The 24,236-nt window shown below is 44.2% G+C and overlaps 1 protein-coding gene across 2 annotated transcripts in view; it reads right to left on the reverse strand.

The window, feature by feature from the left end:
- The window catches only part of Hunk (hormonally up-regulated Neu-associated kinase), a 103,251-nt gene that overhangs the window by 33,324 nt on the left and 45,691 nt on the right, over positions 1 to 24,236 (reverse strand). For both annotated transcript variants that reach the window (XM_033768046.1, XM_033768045.1), the window contains exons 3-5: positions 18,589 to 18,644; positions 13,272 to 13,407; positions 2,806 to 2,933 (exon numbers count right to left, since the gene is read on the reverse strand). In XM_033768046.1, coding sequence (XP_033623937.1) covers positions 2,806 to 2,933; positions 13,272 to 13,407; positions 18,589 to 18,644 — 320 coding nt within the window. The remainder of the gene's footprint in view (positions 1 to 2,805; positions 2,934 to 13,271; positions 13,408 to 18,588; positions 18,645 to 24,236) is intronic.

Below are 24,236 nucleotides of genomic sequence, written 5' to 3' on the forward strand. Positions count from 1 at the left end.
AATGGAAACAACATCTTTGTAAACAGGGTGGGGTGGAGGGGTTGAAGGGAGGGCAGGGGAAGGGGGAAAAAGTAAGAACCACGATGGATTATATACAGGTACAAATTTCCAATTATCAATGTCATTATATTGTATACCTAAAATGAACCGATAAAATTACTTAAAAAGAAAATGAAGGCTCTTCCTTCAGCCTAGAGCCCCAAGACAGGCAGAACTCTTCGATCCTTGACCCAACTCTCCATACACATGTGATCTGAGTGAGGATAAACCTGTGTAGTCTCGAGCCACCGAGAACGGGAGGCTGATTATTACTGTAGCTTAACCAGGCCTGCCGTGCCCAATACAACGAGAAGGTGGCCGATCAGCAGTCTCCAGGTCCTCAGAGCCCCAGAAGGATTTGGAGTGAGTACTGTTTGCCCTTCCCAAGGATGTGGGTACAAACATCCTTCTACCCTTTCTGTATGCTGGGTCATTTAGGACACGGCGGGCTCTGACCATCAGAGGAACTTCAGAATCACTCCGAGAGATGGCAATATTTATCACTAATGCTGCTCTCAATGGATCTTGTCTGTGGGAATACAGAATGGTACAGCAGTTCCACACAAAACTAAATACCTGAATGTGCTTCTAGTCTGACCCGGCAATCTTACTCTTAGGTATTTGTCCTAGGGAACGAATCATGTTTATGCCAATACCTGTATGTGAGTATTTATAGTATCTTTACTCATGATGATCCTAAACTGCAAACAACCCAATGGTCATCCGCTGGGTGAATAAACATGACAGATGTCCACACCAGGGAATGCTGCTCAGCAATAAGAGGGAACAGAGTTCTGGGACATGCAGCAGCAGCAGCAACTCGGGTCTCAGGTTTCTATACAGCATGTTTGAAGTGACACAGAATGCGACAGTGGCGGGCGGGGGGAAGGCAGAGCAGACGGAAGGGATGTAGCCGTCGCCACAGGGAGAGCACAAGATCCTTGTGATCGACTACACCATCTGTGCGCCATGAACTGACAAGTGTGCTGAAGAGTGTGCTGAAATCGCCCGGAATTAAACACACACAGCATACACACAAAACCATTCAAGATTTGTGAAACTGGAATAAGGTCAAAAGCTGTAATCAACGGTAATTTGATTAAATAATACACTACCATTATACCAGGACCCGCCATTGGAAGAGACTGGATGAAGGACAGATGGGCTTATTATTACAACTCTGTGTGAATCTTCTTTTTAAAAAATTTTACTTGCTTACAAAAAAATAAAGCTACTCCCTCTACTCCCTACCCTCACATCCTGATGTTTTTAGTTGGAGCACGCACACAATCAAATACATTTCTGTATTCTTTCCCTTTGATAACACTGTACAAGCTCAGGAAGGGATGAGTTCAACTTCCTGCCACCTAGAATGCAGCCAGCACATAGCCGGTGCACTTTTCATGTGCAGGGAGTGAGGGAATGAATACGAAATATGAGCGAGTGAATGAACATTCTTCATAGTGCTGTGCAGCACTTCCTACATTTCTGGAAGCACTAAAACTTAAATATAACAATTCCGTCACCATTTTTGCACATCTCCTAACTCTGAAAGTTATGGCTCTCAGAGCAGAACTATTTCTTTTAAAAGACACAAGTGTAACTTATCAACCCAAGGACATAAAGCCTCCTTTACTTTCAACCTCAAGGATTCCACCCTCCCTCACAAAGGTACAAAACATGGCCAGAAGTAGATAATTACGTACTGGAAACTCACTTCGGCTCGGACGCCATTGGCAAGCACAAATTCAGGGTCAGCTTTGTGGACACTTTGTCAACTCAAGAGACAATTATTCAACAGCAGTAAAATAGTGCTACACTTTAACCACTTATCATAAGATGAATTTAAATAGTTGACTTGGTTTTGTTTTTGAGACAGGATCTTGCCTTGTAGTTCAGTCTGGCCTCGAACTCACTATGTAGCCCAAGTTGGCCTTGAACTCGTAAGGATCCTCCTGCCTCAGCCTCCCCAGTGCTAGGATTACAGGCTTGTACCACCATGTCTGGCTTGAATTATTTTCTTATTTTTTGGTCCAATGCCTCTTCTCAGTGAAGATGAGTTTAGTGCAAGAGGACAATGAAATGACCATCCAAATCAAGCCTAGGCCACACACTTGATATGAATTTTGAAGCAAACAAAAAGAATTAACTGTGCTAATTTACTGGGTCCAAAACCAAACCTTAATACAAACTGTTTACTGAAACGTGAGCCAGCTAAAGTTTGAGAATACTTTCCAAACACACCTGATGATTAAGTCAGATGAGTAACTGAACCTCTATACATTGAAAAGCTTCTGAACAGGCTCAAAAACTCACCTAACCCAACAAATTACAGTACAGACCCAACTTGAATGAAACTAGTATTTCTTTACAGAGAGTTGACTAAAGTAAACATAATAGAAATGGATTATCAACCTTCTTTTCCAAGCCAAGATTATAAGATGGTGAGTTTTAAAACAATCAAGCCTGTAATTATTTTTCAAGTAGAGAACAGGAGATCTTTTGATGTGTGTGTTTTGTGCAGAAGGAGGAAGGAGGAAGCCGGGGCTTTGGAATTATAAAGGAAAAGAAGATACAGATGAGTGAAGGGAGTGGCCGGCTGGAGCTGGGAAAACCAACCACCCGCTGAGACTTCACCTTAGCGGTGGAAAGAAACTTACCATCATGGGATCATTATAACAGCGGTGCTGCACAACAAAATACTGCTTCACCCACAGAGCCTAGTCAGTCTGGACACAGGTCCCCGAACTGCATCCGGAGCCTTACCTGTGGACAGCTGGGTTGGGAGGGGGTTCATCTCTTTGTCCACCATCTTCTGGTACAAAGCCCTCAGGCTGAAAGGCTCCACTGTGAAAGGCAGGGTCCCAGTCAACATGGCATACAAGTTCACACCTCTGCAAATGGAAACCAAAGCATGAGACCGGAATGTGGCCCCAGGGTGGGGAACACAGGCTTCGCACAAGCTTCCGGGTTGCCTCTGTCCTGACACCACCACGGTCCTCTCTCCGAGCCACCCTGGTTTCCCTCAGCGACACACTGCCGCACCGACAATGAAAGGCCCTGAAAGGCTCGGAGGAGCACACAGCGGACGGGCTCCATCCCGAAGATGACCACGAGTGGAGCTTCCAGAGCCAGCCCGAGGGCAGAACCACCGCCCTCCCTGCTTTCTCAATCGTGGTACAGGTTGGGCATCCCTGCTCCCAAATTCCAAGACGCTCCACACTCTGAAGGGTTCTGAGTGCCACCATGATGTCACAAGTGGAAAATTCCACCTCTGGCCTCACGAGACAGGTCGTAAGTCAAAGCACAGGCACAGAAGAGACGCTGTATAACACTACCTTCGGGCTGTACGAGGTGTCTGCGAAACCCCAGTGGGTTTGTGTAATTAGATTTGGGCCCCACCCCGGAGTGGTGTATGCATTAGGTATATGCAAATATTCTAAAATCTAGCGGGGGGGGGGGGGGCAAAATCTGAAACAATCCTGAGCCCAACCTGCAGTGGGAAGAAGTGAACAGCAAGGAATTTCAGATGAAATTATGTTTTTTAAAAAAGTGCCTGGAAGATATTAGGAAGCTCAGATAAAAGTAGTCCTACTGTTACGTGGTCTTCCATGTCTAACTTTTAAGAGTTAGGAAGAGGCCAGACTAAAGCTACAGGGCAAAGACCCACCTGGGAAAACCAGTTCCAGGTAGATAAGCCACTGGGTCACCACTCAGCTCTGAAACCAGAGCCTCCCACCAAATCCAGTGTTTGACTATCTTCTTGGATTTTGCCTTGGCTTGTCACTAGAGACATTCCCTCCTCCCCTCACTTATTTTATTATTTATTGTGTGACTGCCACCTGGCCTTGGCCCAGTATCTCAGCTGTGGTTGAAATACCTTCGGGGAGGGCTGAGCTGCTTATATCCAAAGCCAACTGAGCAATCTAGAGAACAGCAGCATCTTCTTGGTGGTTTCTTCTTTTCCTGACGTTCAAACCTAATATCATTTTGATGAGATTTCCTGATGGAGATGAAAAGCCTGCCAAGCAAGGAGTCTCCACCACTCAAAGCACCCAGAGGAATATGTGTTTAAAATGGGCAATGGGATTTCTGTCAAAACAAATCCAATGAGAGTGACTGAAATTAAGAACCTTGGGGCCTAATTCCACTAAGGCGCCTCTGAATTACTGTGCTCCAGATAATGACAGGTACCGGAGCCCACGGGCTCTGGGTAAACGTCTTCTCAAATTTCAGACATATGGTTAAGACGGGTTCCTGCTCTGAACTCACGGTGGAGTTAGGAAGACAGACACACAAATGTTCATTCCACACATTCTTGCAGGGTGCCTCTCTGGCCCACACAGGGTTCGGTGTTGGTGAAACAGAAGGATGCCGCCATCTTAGATTCAGGCTTAGGGAGCGACAGGCCATCAACAAAAACACACAGGAATAAGGCAGCCCTTTCTAGTAGTGAGGAGTGCAAAGGGAAGGAGAAAACGCTAAACTGCACTGCTTCTGACCACACCAACATTACGAGACAAAGGACTTACAAATAAGCGCATGAAGACAGAAAGGCCTCTCAGGTAGTGAGTATAATGTGTATGAATTTATATATCTCCGGCTGGCCAGACATGAGGATGGGGAGATAAACTGCATAAACCAAGAAATAGAGACATGTTGGGCGTACAGGTGCAAGCCTGTAATCCCAGCACTCTGCGAAGCTGAGACAGGAGGATCCCAAACTCAAGAATAGCAGAGTGCAGTCGCAGACACAGTATGCCTCTTAGGCAGACCGGAAGTCATGGTGTGCAAAGGGAAGACAGCATATAAGCACCAGAGATGGTGGGGGGGGGGTGCGTGCCGAGTTGCAGATGTGGAAAGCTGCTGGAGAGAGACACAAAATGGAGGGGCTGAGAGAGGCAGCTGCGGGGACCTGAGAACCCACTATGCAACGCTGCATTTAGACATATTTAAGGTAGAACCAAACATCTCTGCTTTAGAGAATTTGGGGAGACTGATCAGAGGGAAAGCTAAAACAGCCTCAAAACTGGGAAATTTCCGTTGACAAAGAGGCCCGGAACACATGGCTTGCTTGATGGATGGAAATCCTGCGGCACATCCCACCAAGTTGCTGGGGACCACAGAAACCTCCAAGACAAGCTGTCCCCAACCTCTGTAAGGTAACCTGCCCATCAGGCCAACTCTAGGCCTGAGGAAGGGCTTTCCTGAGCCAAAGTCTGCATCTTCTATGCATTGGCTCTGCAAGATTGGCTGCTTTTCCATGGTGAGCACTTTATACAGTGAAAACTGGAATCATGGCCTCCCTACCCCAGGCCCTTTGCCTGTGCTTCATGTGATATGGTTTGGAGTCTCCTAAACAAAGGGGTTCTCTGTCCTGAAAAAACACCAGTTGGTTTGTGTAGTTAATTGGCATTAGAGTTTTCATGCTCTGTAACCAAGAACTGATACTTCAACAGAATCTGAATGAAGCAAGCGTGGGGAGGGGGCGGTGAAAGTATTCTACCGTGGCTGCTTCTCTGTGCCTCATCCTATCTCTAACATTCAAGCGCAAGACTAAAGGTCCTGGTACTCACACAGTATGGCTTTGATCCCCAGTACTGCAAATTTTTTTAAAAAATAAAACATAAGAAAAGTATAACTCACCATAGGGAGTTAAACTTTTTTTTTTTTAATTTGGGGGATTGAACCAGGAGTCTTTACATTGAGCTACATTCTCAGGGCCCCTCCCCTACTTCTGTTTTTTGTTTTATTCTTTGGTACCAAGGATCGAACTTAGGACCTTGCACTTGTAAGGCAGGTGGCATCCCAGCCCTCTCCCCTACTTTTTTAAGACGTGCTCTCACTAGGTTGCTAAGTTGCCCAGGCTGGGCTCATACTTGCTAAAGCTCCTGCCTCAGCCTCCTGAGTAGCAGAGGTTAACAAACCTGTAAGTGTTTCATAGTAACCCCGCCCCGCCACAGTGTTTCTCAGAGTGAGGTACATGGACACATTCTCAGGGCCTGATTTTCTTTCTGATTATGTTTAAAGCACACACACATACATATAACAACCTTTTACAGACTAGAACCAGGCCATCCGATGACCACCTGCACCACATACAGATTCAATTTCAATGCCTACTTCAGCACTGGGGTTGGCTGATGCACAATTTTCCCCTAAAAAAATAACTTTCATTGTCAGAGGATAATGAGAAAGGAGCAGAAGTAGACTTAGTTTGTCAGGAATGCTTCTTAGCTTGAATCTGTGCAAAGTCTCTGGATAACTGGGAACAGGGCAGAGGTCCCCAAAGTGTGCTCAAGAGCATCAGCACTGCCTCACAACTCATTGCAAATGCGCATTCCTAGGCCCCACTTCTGACTCAGTAAAGCAGAACCTTAGGGCCCTGAGATCTGTGCTGTAACAAGCCCTTGGGCGCTTTCCATGCGACTTTGGAAGGACCAAGAGTGGTGGGGAATAAGTTATACCGAAATGGGTCTGGCAAACTCAAAGAACCTGTGCACGAATCAAAGTCTGCACTCAGTCTTTGCTCAGGCAATTCAGGACCCACTAACCATCAGCCGCTGAATTATATTAATGTGCTTAGGTGGAATATTTCAGAGATCTTTCAGTCTCGGTCATACTTCATTTTCAAGTTGGTTTGGGTTTTTAGTTGTATACAGGGTATAAATTTAAACAGCTTGATTCTGGGTCCATGCACTTATAAAGTAACATTTAAATAAAAATAACCTAAGCCGGGGTGGGGATTTAGCTCAGTGGTGCCCCGTCTGCCTTGCAAGCACAAGGTCCCGAGTTTGACCCGTGGCAACAAAACAAAACAAAACAAAACACCTAGGCCAACATGCGAGGTGGTCAAGAATGTTTCTTCTTTACTAGGAGAGCATATCACACTCAACATGAAGAATGTTGCTCTCTGGCCTTCCTATATTCCCTTTTATCTTTGGGGACACATGGCTTCGTGTCACTGGAGGGGAACATCAAACAGTGCAGAATGCACCCAAGAAGTAGGGTACCTCGGTAATGGTGATCGCCAACTTGAGGGGTTCGGTGAATGGACGGATCAAGAGGACTAACTCTTTCATGAAACTTTCTCCCTTTAAGGCAGCCTGCAGACCAAAGTGTCTGCCCTCTTATTATCTATCTGATCCTGAAGATGACCAAAGTCTCCAGTCACCACTTGTTCCACTGGTCTTTTGTTCTCCTCAGTCTCTGGCTCAGACCACAGATAAAGGTGACAGAAGCTTGTGCTAAAGAGGGCTCCAGTGCGCTCTGTTGTCCGCCCACGATCCAGCAGGGGCTCTCTATAGAAACTCGTGGTTACTTTTTATCAAATGGACTCCAGAACTACAGCTCTCTTGGAGGAGTTAATCTTCAACAAAAACAGTCACAAATCCTTATGCAGAACCTAACTCTCACCCCAGGGCCTTTTATCTATAAAATATGGGTAATAAAGTTGCCGACCTCACTGGTCATATGAGAGTCAAAGGAATGAAGCCGGAGGAAGAGCTGAATGCTATGCTTGGAATCAATTAAGTGTGTGATAAATGTGATCTTATGTTTCATTAAAAAACTTAACAGGAAAAGAGCTGCAATTACGCTTGTGCTCTACTGCAAAATAATAATGGAAACCTACATCGGTAGTCAGATAGGCCTAGGAGAATTTAAAAGGGAAACCAGACTGGGCATTTTAATTCCTCTCCCCTAAAGTTTTCATACATGTTTAATATCTGGATAAAAAGAGATCTAGTCCCTTTGACATTTCACAAGTACGCAAGAATACCAAGGGGAAAATGTGGAATGCGGTCTATAAACCTCTATAATCCCATAGAATTAAGAGAAGTTTCGAAACATGTTCAGAATTTCCTGACAGGTCTTTTGAAATACTGTCCCAGGGCTTCTTATTTTTCCTGTGGCAGACGTGAGACCCCTAAGAATCAAAGCTAGTTTTAAAGAAAGAACATTTTCAGATAGGGGAGAGGGAGAGCAACTGGCAAAAACTATTACCATTTTTCCAAGTAGAAAGAAATATGGGTGGGTTATTGTTTGATGGAGGAAAACTCAAAGGATCCTGCCCACTGTGGAATATACTGGTGTAAAAAAAAAAAAAAAAAAAAGAATGACACAGAGGGGCAGCTGAAAGAGGAAACGGGCCCCTGGAAGGACAAATGTGGGATCTTTGGAATTAAGTCAAAAGCCAAATGGCGGTCCTGACATTTAGTCTGATACATAAAAATATTCCCTGGAAGAAAAGCCGGGAGGTTGTCAAGAATGTTTCTTTTCCCTAGAAAAAAGAAGAAAGTCACTTTTCCCTAGAAAGGTCACCAGAAACTAGCATGGTTCAACAGACAAAGCAAGTGACAGCAGCCCACCCGCAGGAGGAAGAGCAGATTCCCTGTCCTCATGGGGCACGGGGTGGGAGCCTCAGAAAGCCCTAGCTTATGCCTACGAGCAGCGGAGACGTCCTCTGAAGTCACACCTTTCCTCTGCATGATTCTTTGAGAAAAGAGCTGCCTTAGGAAAAAAACAAAAATCAAAATAACTCTCCACCTGAAAGCAATATCCTTCCATCTTTCAGTGTCAACTTTCAGTAATACAACTTGTAATTTAAAGTCTTCAAGGTAGAATAGGAACAGATGCACCCATTTATAACATCTCAATCTTCAAACCTGCTCCACTGAATGGTCTGTGTGTAGCAAGGAATTATTTTCTTGTGGCCTTTAAAATGCTTATTCCTTTTCTTTCCCTCCTCCCCTCTTCTATTTGCAATGCACATGCTGGCTACAAAAAAAGAAAAAAAAAAACTCTTAGATTTTATGACTTAAAAATATCAGAAGCTAAAGGAAGCTTTTTTTTTTTTTTTTAAAGCCAAAGCCCTGAACCTTCCAAAAGGAATATTCGTCTCCTCTTTCCACTTCCCCTGCCAGTCTTCAGATTGAGGGGTCGGTGAATGAAGAGACATTCTTCTATGTCTGATCCCTCACAGTAGCTCATGGTATCTGGGGAGCATTTTTACAAAACACTGAGTCTGAGGAATAGAACAAATTCTTCCACTTCTCCTAAACACCTAGTGCTATCTGAAGATGACAGAACTGGAAACAAGATGGGGTCTCTCAGCCAACCTGTCTACCCAAAGACACTGTAGACTGACAGAGGTATTTTTCTTATTAAGTGAACACAGATGCAATGACCTAGAAGGTGGCCTGGATGTGCTGTGTATGACTCTCCACTGGACACCCAATCTTCACACAACTCCCGCGAGAGCAAAGAACAACTCTGATGGGAAAAAAGTATTACATTCTCTATCCATCCTTTGGAGACAGAGCTTGTAACTCCCATTCTTCTTATACTTGGAGATTCACTGAAATTCCCCAATGAGCACTGTAATATTCTGGAAAAATTAAAAAAAAATTTTTTTGGTTTTTTTGAGACAGGGTCTCTTCATGTAGTTGAGACTGACCTGGAACTCACTATGTAGCCCAGGCTGGTCTCGACCTCACAGCGATCCTCCTGCCTCAGCCTCCCGAGTGCTGGGATTACAGGCATGTGCCATCACGCCCGGCCAATTAATTTTGATTCTTTTCAATTCAAAGGTATATCTGTGTTAAAGTTTTTTCAAATTAGCATACATGCCATTCTGGGGAAAAGTGGATTGGCACTAATAAAAGTTTAATGCACACGGACGGGCATTTTGGTTTTGTATCTGAAATCTCAAAGTTCACCGGAGCCATATATACATCTATTTCAGGCATCTGAGGCAAAGGAAAGAAATGAATGGTTTTACAAATTTGTTATAGTCTTGAAAATAATGGAAACTCCCCTAAAGAGCTGACATTTCCACTTGTGCTGATAATTCCTGCCTCCTGGGGGGAGCAGCCCAGGGATCCTATGTGTAGAGAAGAGCTTCTAAGGCCTCCTGGTATGACAGGCTGGTTTTCTTCTTAAGTCGGTCTCAGAAGTCTCGGAGCAAGTCCCTGTCAGATTTCTGGAGAGGGGAATATGCCTCTGATTTTTAGAAGTGAACTTTTTATTCTGGGGTTGTTGCAGAGAAATAAAAAAAAAAAAAAAAAAAAAAACATTTTATTGAAAATAAAAATGTAAAAAAAAAAAAAAAAAAAAAAAAAAAAGACATTTTATAATAAGTGTGTCTAACCCAGGGAGAAAATTGGTTCCATTTTCACTCCCGTCTTAAGCAGCTTTTTAAATTAAATTCTCTTTGGGTTTTCCATTTCCAGTTCTGCCAGCAATGCCACAGGCACCAAAGAGAAACATAACCTGTATCTCAGACACAATACCCCAAAGCAGTGGAAAATAATTTCTTTAAGAAGCTATAAAGTCTTACGTTTCTGTCAAGATTAAGAACAATGATAATCAGATATCCCACTCTCCCAGGCCTTTGCACACTCTGTGCTCTCTGCCTGGAAAGCTTCCCACCTCTTCTCTATTTGGCCAGTTCTACCCACCCCTCAGGAACAGATTAAATTTCCTCTACTGCCTTCTTAAACTCCCTGTGCAGCTGTTTTTACCTCTTTAACTCCACCCAACTCACTGGATTTGCTCACAGACAAGCTTGAAGGTGAGTAGACACCTTGCTTGGGCTGTGCTATGGTTTGGTATGTGACCCCCAAAGGTTCACATGCTAGAGGCCTGGCGGCCAGAGGGGGGCACTTTGGAGAGGTGGTACAGCTGTTAGGAGGTGGGACCTAGCGGAGGTCTATAGGTCATCGGGACAATGACCTTGAAGGGGACTGTGGGACCCCAGCCTCTTCCTTTTTGTCACTTTCCTCTTTGGCTTGGGATGTGAGTAGCTTTGCTCTCCTACACGGTCCCACCATGATGGGCTGCACCACTGTAAGTCCAAAGCGATGGTGACAACCCATCACAGTAGGTCATTCAAGTCACCACCTGGGGTATTTCCTTGTAGTGACGAAACGCTGATTAGTAAGGTTAGCATAACAAAGTGCCAAAGACTGGACAGTTCACACAACAGACATTTATTTTCTTACAGTTCTGGGGGATGGAAGTCCAAAATTAAAGGGGCTAACACAGCTGTGTTCCGGTAAGCACTCTCTGCACATTATACAGAGGGCCACCTTCTTGCCTTGCCCTCACACGGCACAGAGTGAGTACAAGTGTGACATTAATCCTATCATGGGGCACCACCCTCGTGACCTCATCTAAATCTAATTACCACCTAAAGGCCCCATCTGCAAATGTCACCACACTGAGGATTAGGGCTACAACATATGAGTTACAGCGTGGGAACACAACTCAGTCCGTAGTAGTAGTTGAGTATGCTACGGTACAAAAAATTTTTAAATTTCCTGGCCATGACCCCATAAAGAGTGAGGTCTTTCCTCCTGCCTCAAAGCTCGGCCATCCAACTGGCTTTGCCCAAGGAGAGATCAGCAAGTGTGACACAGATGTACCTGGAAAAGTCTTGTGTGATAAAGGACTTTTCCACCGCCACGGGAATGAATTTCTACGCATTCTTTTCTTCTATGTCTCCTTCCCAATGAGCTCCAGAGCTGAGCCACCACAATCTGAAGGACCTGTGTCCACACAGCATTTTGCTGTTTGTCAAAAGCTTTTGCATCCATTACTTTCTTTCACCAGGACAAAGAACACAGCCTCACTGGAGCTTTGCAGAGCACCTGCAGCTGTAAATCACCTTTGGGGGGGTGCAATTAAGTGGAGGTTAACACAGAGACGTCCTGCTGCTTCAGGTGGAGCCCAGCCATGCCAGAGCCAGGATGCGGCAGGTGAGACCACAGCCTCTGAAGTGCCCGGGCACCCTGGTCTGGCACCCGCTCCGTCCCTCCTTTCTGCTGCCACCTGCCCTTCTTCCTCGGTGTAGTCTCTGCTTCTGCTCAGTGGACAGAGACAAAGCAGGTGGTGACGGGCCAAGTGGACTGGGAAGAGCCCCCACTGAGGCCCAGCAGACTTGACTTTAATCGTGGGGCCTGAAACTGAGAAACACAGAATATGAATTCTTGTCCCAGGTCAAGTGACTCGGCAGAAGGAGCAAGAGCAAAACCCAGCCTTGTCACCACTTGTGCTTCTCATCGCCCTTCGCCAGATCGCGGATTCGCTTCCATGTCTCAGTGAGCAGTGGGGGACAGAAACCCCATGCCGGGCATAATGAACGCTGTGACACTGACTTTTCAGGAGACATAGCCTAGCTGTCCCCGTGCAGCTCCAACAACCCACCACTTCTTCCTCCTACTCGAATTCTAGGTTTGGAGGAGACACCTGCTTCACCTGACATGTCCGGAAAGGGTCCCCAGGCTGAGCCTCTTCACTGTGACAACTGGGGGCAACACAGCGTTTTCCATCCCCGTAAGAGCAGGCCCTCAGGAGCACACTGTCACCTGCTCCCCAACCTGCCAACTTCTCTTGCCCTTTGGCCATCAACATCTCTTGCCTTCTAGGTCACCATGATCATGTAATACCCCCTGGGAGGATCTCTTGATATCTCAGGCTCCCGTGGCCCATTTCTTTATGCACAAATTGTGCTTTCCGTTTAACACAAACAAATCTCCCAACTTTTCCAAAACGGGTCTTTCTCATTGAGAAGAGAGAGAATGAAGAGATTTACAAACAGGACAATGGCGGCATGTGACAGGTGCCAAGGGGGAAGTGAAAAGGCAAGGACAGAACATGGGATCCTCTGGAAGGGGACACAGAGCCTTTGAGTGACATTTTAGCGGACGTGTGGGATTGGGTGGGCCATAGGAAGAGCAGGGAACGGCATCCCAGGCAAAGGAAATAACAGGGGCACAGCCTAGAGGTGGGAAAGGTGAAAAGGAGGCCAACGCGCCTTAAGAATCATGGGCAGAAGACAGAGGCAAGGTGCAGAGAGGCAGGACATGGACCGAGGCAAGGTGAGTTCCACACGGATGGTACAGGAGCCCACGGCAAGATCTTAAGCAGGGATCCGAGTGGGCCCTATAACCAGAATGTGAGGTCTGTGTGAGGGCAGGACTTGGCTTTCTTCTCTTCCCAGTACCTGAGAGAATTTAGGTGAAAGCCATTCTGACAGTTTCCACGGAAAAGACTGCGACAGCTGCGAAGAAGAGAAAAGGAAAGCCAGGCTCCGGCGAGTCACGAATGATGATCTGTTCCAGAGCCCACCCTAAACACACGCTCATCAAACACAGAAGAGTCACTTCATAAGGAAGGAGCAGTGGAGACAGCAGGAGGCAACACTGACTTTTAGAAGCTCAAAAACTCACATGGACCAGACGTCAATTTTGGGGCCGTATTTCTTCCTGGCGAGCAGTTCAGGCGCGGCGTAGGCGGGGCTGCCACACTGAGTGCTGAAGGTGTCCGAATAACCCAGGATCCCTGCACAGTTGCTCAAGCCAAAGTCTGCGAAGAGGAGAGGACAAGTGGACTCCAAATTAGAAAGCCGCAGAAATGAAGAGGGACAGGAAAGAGGGTGGGGGAGCAGCAGGAAAGGAAACATTCTCTCAGGCTAACACATAATTTAGCATCCAGAAGGAAATCCAGCAGCTGCAAACCATAACCTCTGGATATGAGTCTCAAGACAAAAGAATGTCAGGTGGTGGTTCCCTTGCCTAACTGGAACATTTTACGTCAGTCCTCACTGTAAAATCCAGCTAGAGCTAACAACGTATTTCCATCAAGCCTTGTCAATGGGTCGCCCAGGGAAAGGACCGGCTGTGCTTTCGAGGACTAAGGAAGGAAGAGAGAAGGAGCAGACAGGCTTGGAGGCAACAGTCTGGCCTCCCAGCGGGGGAAAACTGAAGAAAGCCTGCCCTTTCTCTGGCCAGTGGCTGGGGGTCACTCTGCGACACGCGGTCCAGCCATTTACAGCAGACTTCTTTGGCTGAATGTTTACATTTCATTAAAACCTTTTTTTAAAATCTCTCCCAAATGTATGCAGCACATATGGAAACTTGAAGAGGGGAAAATATACTCAACAACTTAGGCAACCCTGCAAGTTGGCTGGAGAAACAATGCCAGGTGTCTGGCGACGCCAGCCGGACTCAGTGACCTCATGGTGTCACTTTGTTCCTAAAAGCTGAAGGCCCCGGGAAGAAAAGCCTGATGATCTACAGCTACCCTGGATCTATTACGCCTTTTCTCTTGTGTTTACTTTTGATCTTAAAGACACTGCACTGCCAGGCAATTAAGAGAGCTGTTCGTGTTGTGCCCTGCTGGTATCTTTCCTCCATCTTTGTTAATCACGGATCGTCCTTTGAACTTCCGTGTAAATATTATGATTCTACCACTGCCCCCCAGGAAGAAGCGTCCCCAGGCTACAGGGCTTGGTTAGAGATCAGCCCCAAGTCCGAAACAGAACTCTGGTAACTTTCTCAACGGGTGCTATTTATGTCTAGTTTCATTACTTTCTCGCTTCACACTGACGTAGGTCTGTCTCTACCTGCAGAGCTACAGGAAAGCTCAGTATGGGGAGAGCTGGGAGTCCCCAGAGTAATCCACACCTGATGGCTCAAAATGACACAGCGGTCCCTGGATTAGGATATGCCATGAAACAGATTTTCTAAAGAGAACCCTATCCAAGGAGAGGTCTAAAATCTCTTTAAACACTGAAAACCACCCAAACTCTTCAGCTCAGACTCTGGATAGAGAGAACATACAGTAAAGACTGGCAAACCAACCAACCGGGAAAGCTGTACGTTTGAACACTTAACCTTTGTGTGTCTTGACAGTTTTCTTCTCCCTCTTACCCTGCCTCCTCCTGTCTTCCCGTACTCCATTCCTCTCTCCTTCCCTACCCTCAGTCTCTGCCCACCGCCTTTCCTTTTGCAGCAGACTCCGTGCACCTCGCAGACAAGTCCTTTGGGCCCCCACCATAGGAGGAGTTACTTGTTATAAAGGACCTGAGGGACGCTGTCTTCAATCTCCAGTGTCTTAAATGCAGGACCGTTTAAGCCAAAGAGAAAGGCATTTTTATTTTTATAAGGAAAAACTATCCCATCGTGTTTAACATTTGAAGATGGTTTCATTGCAAAGAGCACCTACTATGGAAAACCGGAAGGATGGCATCATCGAACAAAGATGATCGTATAGTATTACTAGGAGTGAAATTTTTAAAGGAAACCTTCATGAACTGCCACGTGAAAGGCCTGGTCTCACAGGAGCCCTAGAAAATGTATCTCTACATTTCTAAGATAAAAGCCAAACACTCTATTCCTCATGTCAGCAAGATTCCAGAACGGCAAAAGGCCACCTCATTCATTTTCCCTTCTTCAGCTCCCCTGCTCTGGGCTCTCTCAAGAAGAGACAGGGAGAGAAGAGATAAGAGACCAGATCTCTCTCCACTGTCCCTGGCAAGTTCGAGAGCAGAGTCCGGCCTTATCTTAAGCCCAGTTGCAAGAAGATAAATTAACAGTGGATTTGGGAAGAGGAAGGAATGGAAGCTGCATTTTAAAATGACTTGTGCTGACGTAGCCAAAAGGATTTGATTTAAAATACACTGCGAAGAAATAACCAGCATGTTTCACATTTGTAATTGTGATTATTAAAATTTTACACATATGCCTATAATTAGAATCGTGAAGCTAGAGAGAAGTTTGCCTCCCAGTAATGTCACATAGGTCTGCCTCAATTAGATTTGGTAAATACATAAGCTAATTATCACTGAGCTTTTCTGAGAGCTGCAAAATGAATCTCAAAAGAACACCCAAGTGCATGCTGCTTTGGAACATGTACAAAATTGTTCTAAGCTGTGGCTCTTCCTTTTTAAGATTATACTAAACTTACCAAACATCAGACTGCTTTTTTTGAAGACAGAAAAACATCCTGATGAAATCGAACCTTACTCCTGGTAATTCTAGTGAATTTGAAATACAGCTTAAGTAGAATTATTTATACCAAATTCTTTCAAAGAAAACTATTAAGAAGAAATGATAATAGCTATAATCACCTCTGAAAAACAACTAGGTAATTCCTTTGAAGAAAAAAAGAGGTTCAAAGGCCTTTCAAGTTAAACAAGGCTGGGAAGGTAGACCTTTGATCCACATTGCTCAACTCAGCGCAAGAAAACACATAAGACACTTTGTCTCCTTCCCTAGAAATCAAGGAAATACAGATTGTGCTCAACAAAATGCAATTCCCAGTTGTTTCCTGAGGTGGCCTAACATCTCTTTTATTTATAGGTGTAAGTTAGGGATCCTTAGCTTTAGCTGGTCATAAGAAAAATAGGCACTGCTCTAGCAATTTTGAGAATCCTGGCTCCTAACATCTGGTCATTTGGCAATAGACTGGGCCTATTTTGTTCTGTTAAATTGAATTAAGTTTAGCCTAAAGCTACCTCTGTACATATTGTAAGCTTGGCCTAAACAATCCACCATACATGGTGAATTGCAACCTATCATGAAATATAACAGAGTGGAACCTACTATTATAACAAAGATCTGAGTCTCAGCCAATCAGAAGAAGTCAACTACTCAAACCTTCTTCACATAAGATGGTCTTGAGCTGGAACCAATTCCACTCACTGTAGCTCACTGCTGTTTTCTGCATGTCACTTCTTTTTCTCTAGATATACAGACAGACTACCTCTGTGGTAGGCAAGGCATCTGAACCATTTTTGTTCAAAAATGCTGTACGTTTCTAAGATCTCAAAACCAAGTAAGATTTGCAAAATTATATATATTTTAATTTCATCTTTTATAGTCCTGATGACTGGGGACTAACTATTTATGTGCCAGTCTAGAGGTTGCCAGCTGAGAGAACAGTTCCTGGTCACCACAAAGCAACCATCAAACTCACCACGAGGAGAAGTACAGGCTCTATATACTTAGGTATATAATTTCTTCATATTACTTGTACAATGTCTCCTCTGAAAGGTTTTATTATTCAACCAATCTATGATCTACTTACAAATGCACTTGCTGTTTATAGTGACTGGTTCTTCCAGAATGTTCTGAGCGAACTTCTAATCAATAAAAAGTCTGTGCTTTTCAACGTTACTCTACAGAATAGTTTAATAAATAGTCATACGGGGCTGTTACTCAAGGAGAAAGAAGAGACAGCAAACACCAAGGGAGAAAAGTGAGGCAAAAGCGAAGAGTATGAAAAGCGCTTTCTGGAAATTTGGAAACTGCTACCCTGGTGTGCACTGCTCTCTACTTGACTTACTAGCTTTGTCTACATGACACCCAGTGGAAGTGAATTACTCTAACTTTTAATGTAATATAAAACTGGCCTTTTCTTATAATCTGTGCTGTTAGGATGACTCTATCACAGTCACCTGAACATTATTCAAAGACAAATTACAGTTCCACACTGCCAGGAAATCTTAAAAAATAAACCAACTCCATTCCTTTCCCCCCATCAGGAGATTCCTTTGTTTCAGGCCCAAGATCAGGCAGTGAACCTGCAGGCAACTAAAGTGCAACAGTTAAAGTCCTTTGAATGATCTAAGAATAGATTCTTTAAAATGATTTGGGGGGGGGGGATTAGTTTCCTCTTAAATGCTAATCTTCTAATGCTGGGTGTATCCATCACCATGTAGCAAGGCTGCTTGGTCCTCTAGCACAGGGCCTGGACATCCTACACCATTCATGCCCGGCCTGTGTTGGGTGCCAGCTGTGATTTCAAGGGATCTAGTAAGTCATTTGAAGGTTTTGGTTTTTTTTTTTTTTTTTTGCAGAGTCTTGAGATGATTTGTAATAGTTGCTTAGCAAAAGCTCCTTCTTGGGTACAAGAGTTAAACTCCCAAAGTCCTACTGGTTCATCTCTTTTTCTGCTAAAACAACTTCTTTCCAAGCCATTGATATAGAAGAAATTTCTCACAGTTGGTGTGAGAAAATGAAGGAAAAGAATGAAAGTGCTGTTTAATATTGGGACATAAAAACAATGACCAAGAGCAACTATATAACCAAAATAAAATGAACAAAACCATCTGAACTCTTTCAGAGAATAAGCCATGAAGTGAATTCACTTAAGGGCTCTGAATTATGAACCAATGATGAATAACACTACCCTGGAAACCCCTAATCGGTACACATTTAGTGAACCCTCTACAGACATCACCATTATACCATAGGACCGGAATGAAGACTGTATTAAAAAGAGAAGGCAAGTTTTATTCTTCCTTGTTTTGGACATCCATAAATTCCCTGAAGAGTAGAATAAAACATAACCAGAAGCGATAGGCAGCATTTCTGGGCCAAATTATTTTCCACTGTTTTTAAGCAATGATCTTGTTAATCTAACTAAAAATCATCTCCATTTGAACTTAAGGAGAAACTGAAGTTTAAACCAAAGGAACATGTTACCAACAAATGCTTATCTGGAGCTATCAAATTAATTTCCTAACCAAGTTACAGTATTTTCATCTTTCTAATCATGTTTGAATTATTATTTGAGTAAGCTATTAAATCACTGCTAAAATTAGCTTTCATTTTCAAAACTATCATTGAATATTAGACACAAAAGAAGGTAACCTAGAAGTTTGATATGATGTAGACCAGGAATAGTTTTCAAGGTCGAGAACTGACAACACAACACTTAAAAGATGATAATCTTGCTTAAAAAAAAAAAAAAAGGTCATACCAATCAGCTTGATATTATTGTCTTCATCTAGGAGCAAATTTTCTATCTTCAAGTCTCTGAAATAAACAAAACCACACAACATTTCAGATAAGCATGTGACATAACAGCCGGGCACTTTGCTTCTAAAAGGAAATGAACTGTTTTAGAGCCACTTTCCCCCACCCCATAAAGCTTTTTACTAAAACTCACTCAGTCATTAAGTAAATATTTATAAGACACGATGAAACTAATTGCCATCAACTATAAAAGCTAGCAAAGGCTTGCACAGACAAAGAGCAACGAGTGCAGCAGAAATCACGAGAAGTTCCCAGCCGTGGGACCCAGGCTTGCACTGCAAGTGACAGGGCAGAGGGTTAGAAGACAGCGGAACACACCACTGGAGAAGGGGGCTGTCTGAGCAGGAAAGGGACAAAAGGGTGGCCAAGGGTTTGTGATACTGTGAGTGACATCAGCCAGAGCCAGGAGTAGATCTGGGGGAGCAATTCCAAAAAACCGGAAGTGCATTTGTCAGTTCCATGGCCTCCATGTTGGAGGCCAAGCGCAGTGACAAAAGGCCAGGCGATGACATATTTAATTTCTTGAGCCAGTGGGTATTATCGTGGGCATAACAACAGATTCCAGAGAGGTCAGAGCCACAATCCTTGGTGTTATGTTCAAGTGCATGTTAACCTGACACGGTCAAAGGAAGCCGAGTTTATAGGTAAAATGAAGACTGTTAATCAGAGGATGGGTGGCAACACTCACACTGAAGTGACAGCAGGCAACAGGGGGGAGCAAAGCAGCCAGAGTCACACTGAGTGTGAGGCGGCTGTGCTGTCTGTTAGTCAACCATAAGTTCCTTGAGGGGAGGGAACACATCTGTTTTGCTCATGACCACACCCCACACCCCACATACGCAGTACTTTTGGGCATCAAAGTCATCTAGGTCCACAATTAAAAACCCTCCCACATCCCGAATTACAGCCTGTCACCTTAGACACACCCTGAATATTAATTATGTAAGAATATTTTTCTTGTTTTATTTATATATATATATATTTTTTTAATCCCTCCCATTGTTTAGAAACACTCCTTTCTTGGTCCAGCTTTTCTTTTCCTACATTTGAATAGAGATGGGCAATATATATGCTCTTTTTCTTCTTGTCTCCATTGTAGAGAACTTAATAGCGTAATTGTGATAAAAACAAAAAATGGCACTGATATACCCTATCAGTGTCTAGAAACAACAGGAAAGTACTGTTGCCAGGACTATCTGCGGTAAATAGGACAGCAGTGTCCCACTTAATGGGGACAGTTGCTTCAAAGCTTGGTCTCAGAACTGCCAGCCCATCCTGTTTCACAACAGAAGCCAGAAATCTGGATTTGGTCTCAATTTTTAAATGCTGGCAGCAAACTCACTTAAAACAATAACAACGCTATGCGGGCCAACCTTCCAGGCAAGACGAGGCCTGCCAAGTGCCAGCTTTCAACCTTACTATAGGTAGAAGCTGAGGCTTTGAGAAGACACAAGATTACTCAGAGAGAGAATGAGAGGAAAAAGGCCGAGGACTTCATGCAGCTGGGAAAGGACGACGGTTCACGGTGGACTGGAAAGGAACCACTGGAGGCAGGAGAAGACAGGGAGGCTGTTCTCATGGGAACGCTGAGATTTACAGGCAGGTAGAAAAATTAAATCACACAGTAAGCTCTACAAAGTATCCAGGGGGCGCTGTTGGTAGCCTTTGGGCTAGACCCTGGGGTGCAAAATAAGATCTGTACCAAAACGTGCAGCTAGGAAAGGGATATGGTTATTCCCCACCTAACGATCTCACAATCAGTTCAAATGAAACAATACACAGTGCACTTCAAAACTATGTCTGCCTTTAAAAGGCATCATGTCTGTCCGATATGAAGTGGGCCCAAAGAGAAGGCGGCCCCCACCTCTTTTTCCAATGGGAAGACTTTGCCCCTTAGAAAAGAGAGTTTGGGGGTCAGGGGTTTGGCTCAGTGGCTCCATCACCTGCCTCACAAGCACAAGGACCTGTGCTTGATCCCCGGCACCAAAACAAACAAAGAAGATGTCTTTTGGAGCTGGGGATTTAGCTCAGTGGTTCCACCGCCTGCCTTGCAAGTGGAAGGACCCGAGTTCGATCCCCGGAAGAAAGAAGAAGAGGTTTTGGAAGACACAGATATATAATATTTAGAAATGAAACAATTATCGAGTGACTGTCGCCTTATCTGTGAAGCTGCGTCATCATCCTATGTAAGACCATAGACAAAAATGTTGGCCTAACTCATTTTAGAAATGTTTCCATGCCTTCACATTTCATGACAAATTTTATTCAAATGCACGAAGGCAGAACCAAGATGATTCTCTGAGTTATTATACAACGTTTCCAGTGAGGCGCAGGTGGTCCACTGGGCTATGATGCCTGTGAGGAGCACTTTTTGAATCTATATGTGATACACTTGCTAGAAACCTTATTCCAAACCATAAGCACCCATTTAAAATCTCTGAAAATTAACCCTCGGGGAATTATTTTCATTCTCTCAAACTGTTGCAACTGTGAGGGCAGAAGTTGTGATTAAAGCCCCGTTAAGTGGCTCTGGTTCCCTTTCCGCCAGATTCTAGACATCTCGGGTGACTTGCAGAGTGCCAACAGTGACTGGTGAGTCAGATCAAGGCTAATGGGTGCTGGTTAATCTTGACTGTCACCTTCACTGGATCGAGAGACTCCCGGGGAGGTGACTAGGTTGTGAAGTCACCAACCTTATCTATGGATTAACCATTAATGAGTCCACAGCGGAACAGGGCACAGGAGGAAGGGCCTTGTTGGAGGAAGTGAGGCATGGAGGTGCAACTTTGGGGACTGTATGGGGCCCCAGCCCCTTCTCGGGGCTCTTCTCCTGCTATCTGCTTCTCTGACACCATGCGTTGAGCCCCTTCCCTCCACCATATCCTTTCAGCATATTTTTGCCTTGGTCCCAACCAACCACTGACTGAAACCACTGTCAGAACAAAAAGCTGACCAATACAATGTGAAATGTGTTTTCTCCAACGCTTATTTTGTTGTTGAAAATAAAGCAACTAAATTGTGCCTCCATAACATGAAAGATTTGTGAGGACTCCTTAAGGCGTTCTTCTTTTCTGAAGATAATTAAGACATCATATAAGCCTGACTTCTATTCAAACATATGGCATAATTTCAAAACACATGCACATACACACAAAAAACACTGCCAGCTACAGCCCAAACTGTGAGTCTATAAAAACTGATTATATAGCAGTAGCACTATTTAAATCTAACATAAGGCCACGGTTTGTTTCAAGTGAAATTAAGCCTCCCTGCCTGGGAAGAATGGAAATCACACTAAGTTGTTACAGAGAATTTTGGTTCAGAACAAATATTATTGAGAAAAACAGATTAAAGAGGCATGGTAAAATAAAGCAATTGCCAAGAATAATAAAACTAAACAGTGTGATTCTGGAGCCACAAAAGCCTAGAGAACAAATGATTAGGAAAATGATATAAATGAAAGACTTAAAAGAAGAGAAAATGCAACAGAAAAAAATAATCCACTTTTGAAATCAGGGAAATGTCATAAAGCTAAGGGAGGGAGTATAAAAATATAATTATTAAGAAAAATAAGTTCAAAGCTACCATCTTCCCACCCTTTGCATCCCAAAGCAAGCAACCCCCAACACTTAGGAAAAATGGATAGAACAGGCTTAGCTAACTGAGGGTGTTTGCCTATATATTAGCTTTTTGTCCAGGTCTCTGAAAGATTTCAATGGTAACAATCTGACCGTTTTAAGGTTCTGTTGCTGGTTAACGGTAAGTTCCACTACGTTAGTCTCTGTCCATGTGATCAGTATATTTCACACTGTCAAATGAAAGAGCCATTCAGTCTCTTCTGGCTTTATTTCCTCCTTTGTCTTTTAAAATAATCTGAAAGAAAGGGGAGGACTGCTTTCCTTCTCACTCTTTAGGGAAAAGGTCTCTAAAGTCTAATTTTGTTTGGGTTTGGAATATTTGAGACACTCTCACTGTGTAGCTCAGGCTGGACTCCAACTCATGGCAATCCTGCCTTAGCCTCCCAAGTGCTAGCATTACAGGCCTAGGTCACCAGATCTAGCTTCAAGTTTAATTCTCAAAAGCCACTTGCACCCGGGTACAGTCAGCCTTCTGTATCTGTGGGTTCTGCATCCTCAAATTCAACCAAGCTCAGCTCGAAAATATTCATGGGGAAAAATTTCATCTGTGCTGAACTTTTTTCTTTATCATTACATGGTACTGCATAGCACGTGTTTAATGTGCACTGGGTTAGTACTGTAAGTGATCTAGAGATGATTTAAGGTATATAGAAGCATCTGCGTAGGCCACATGCGCCATTTTACAGAAGGGACACCGGTGGGAGTGATGCCCACGGGAGGTCCTGGAACTAATTCCTTGTAGATGCTGAGGGAAGACAGTGTTCACTCTCATGAGTGGGAAAATGTGTGGACACAAATGTTTATACCAGCTTTATTCATAATTTCCCCTAGCTGGAAGATTCTCTTGAACAGGTGAATGGAGAAACAAAATGTGTTATACTGGCACTCTCCACAAGAAGAAGAAAGGGAGACACAACAGAAAGATCAGGGGCTGCCAGAGGCTGGGAGTGGGAGAAACGGGATGAGGAGGCGGGACAGATGCAGAGGATTTCTCGGGTTTGAAGGCCTTTGTTACAATAGTGAACTGGTGGCTGTGCAACACACCATGCATACACCAAAACCCCTAAGAATGCACATCGCAGAAGGAATCTTAGTGTAAACTACTGACCTTGGGGAAGATGAACATATCCACACTGGTTCATCAATTAAAACAAATAACCACACTAATTAAGGAGAACGCAGGGCAGAAGGAAAGCATGAGGGAAGTCTCTGCAGTTCCTAATGCAATTTTTTTTTAACCTAAAGCTACTCTAAACAAGTCCATTAATTTTTGTTAAATTTTATCTTGTCGGTATCTTCCCTTTCCTCCGAGAATGGTGCCTAGAATGCTGGGGCTACCACCAAATGCCTCACTTGGGCTGTTCATTGCCAGCACCCTTAGCCGCCTGCAGTTACAATCTGAGTTTTTTCTGCACAGCAGGCCACCTGGACCCTCTGCTCAGCTCCTCAGCAACGACCAGTGGCCACATATGATCCCAGGAGATCGTACAATTGATTGGAGAGTTTCTGGGTTTTTTTGGTGTTTCGTTTTACTCTTGTTTTTGAGACAGGGTCTCGCTATGCTACCCAGGCTGGCCTCCAAGTCACAATCCTCCTGCCTCAGCCTCCCATGTAGCAAGGATTGCAAGTATGCGCTACTGCACTCGGATGAGATCACAAAGTTGAGAGACACCTTCTTGAATAAGCGAGGAAGAGTTCATTTATTCATGAGGTTCCAGTGTCTGTGTATCACAACATGATTTTTCGGAAAGAGACACTGGCAGGTCTCCCCCATCCTGAAAACTGGACCCACCATTCAGCCTCCCTGTGATTTAGGTGAAAAGAACAGTATTCGCTCCAGCTTCAACCTGTGAAATGTCTGATTTGCCTACTGTGAACAGAAGAATGGTGCATGGAGAGAGAAGCGAGTGCTCCATTTGATCGATGTCCATGGTCCCTGACCCGATGAGCCAAT

The sequence above is a fragment of the Fukomys damarensis genome, unplaced genomic scaffold (genome assembly GCF_012274545.1).
Source record: "Fukomys damarensis isolate Sample0158 unplaced genomic scaffold, DMR_v1.0_HiC HiC_scaffold_24, whole genome shotgun sequence".
In the NCBI taxonomy this organism is placed as follows: Eukaryota; Metazoa; Chordata; class Mammalia; order Rodentia; family Bathyergidae; genus Fukomys; species Fukomys damarensis.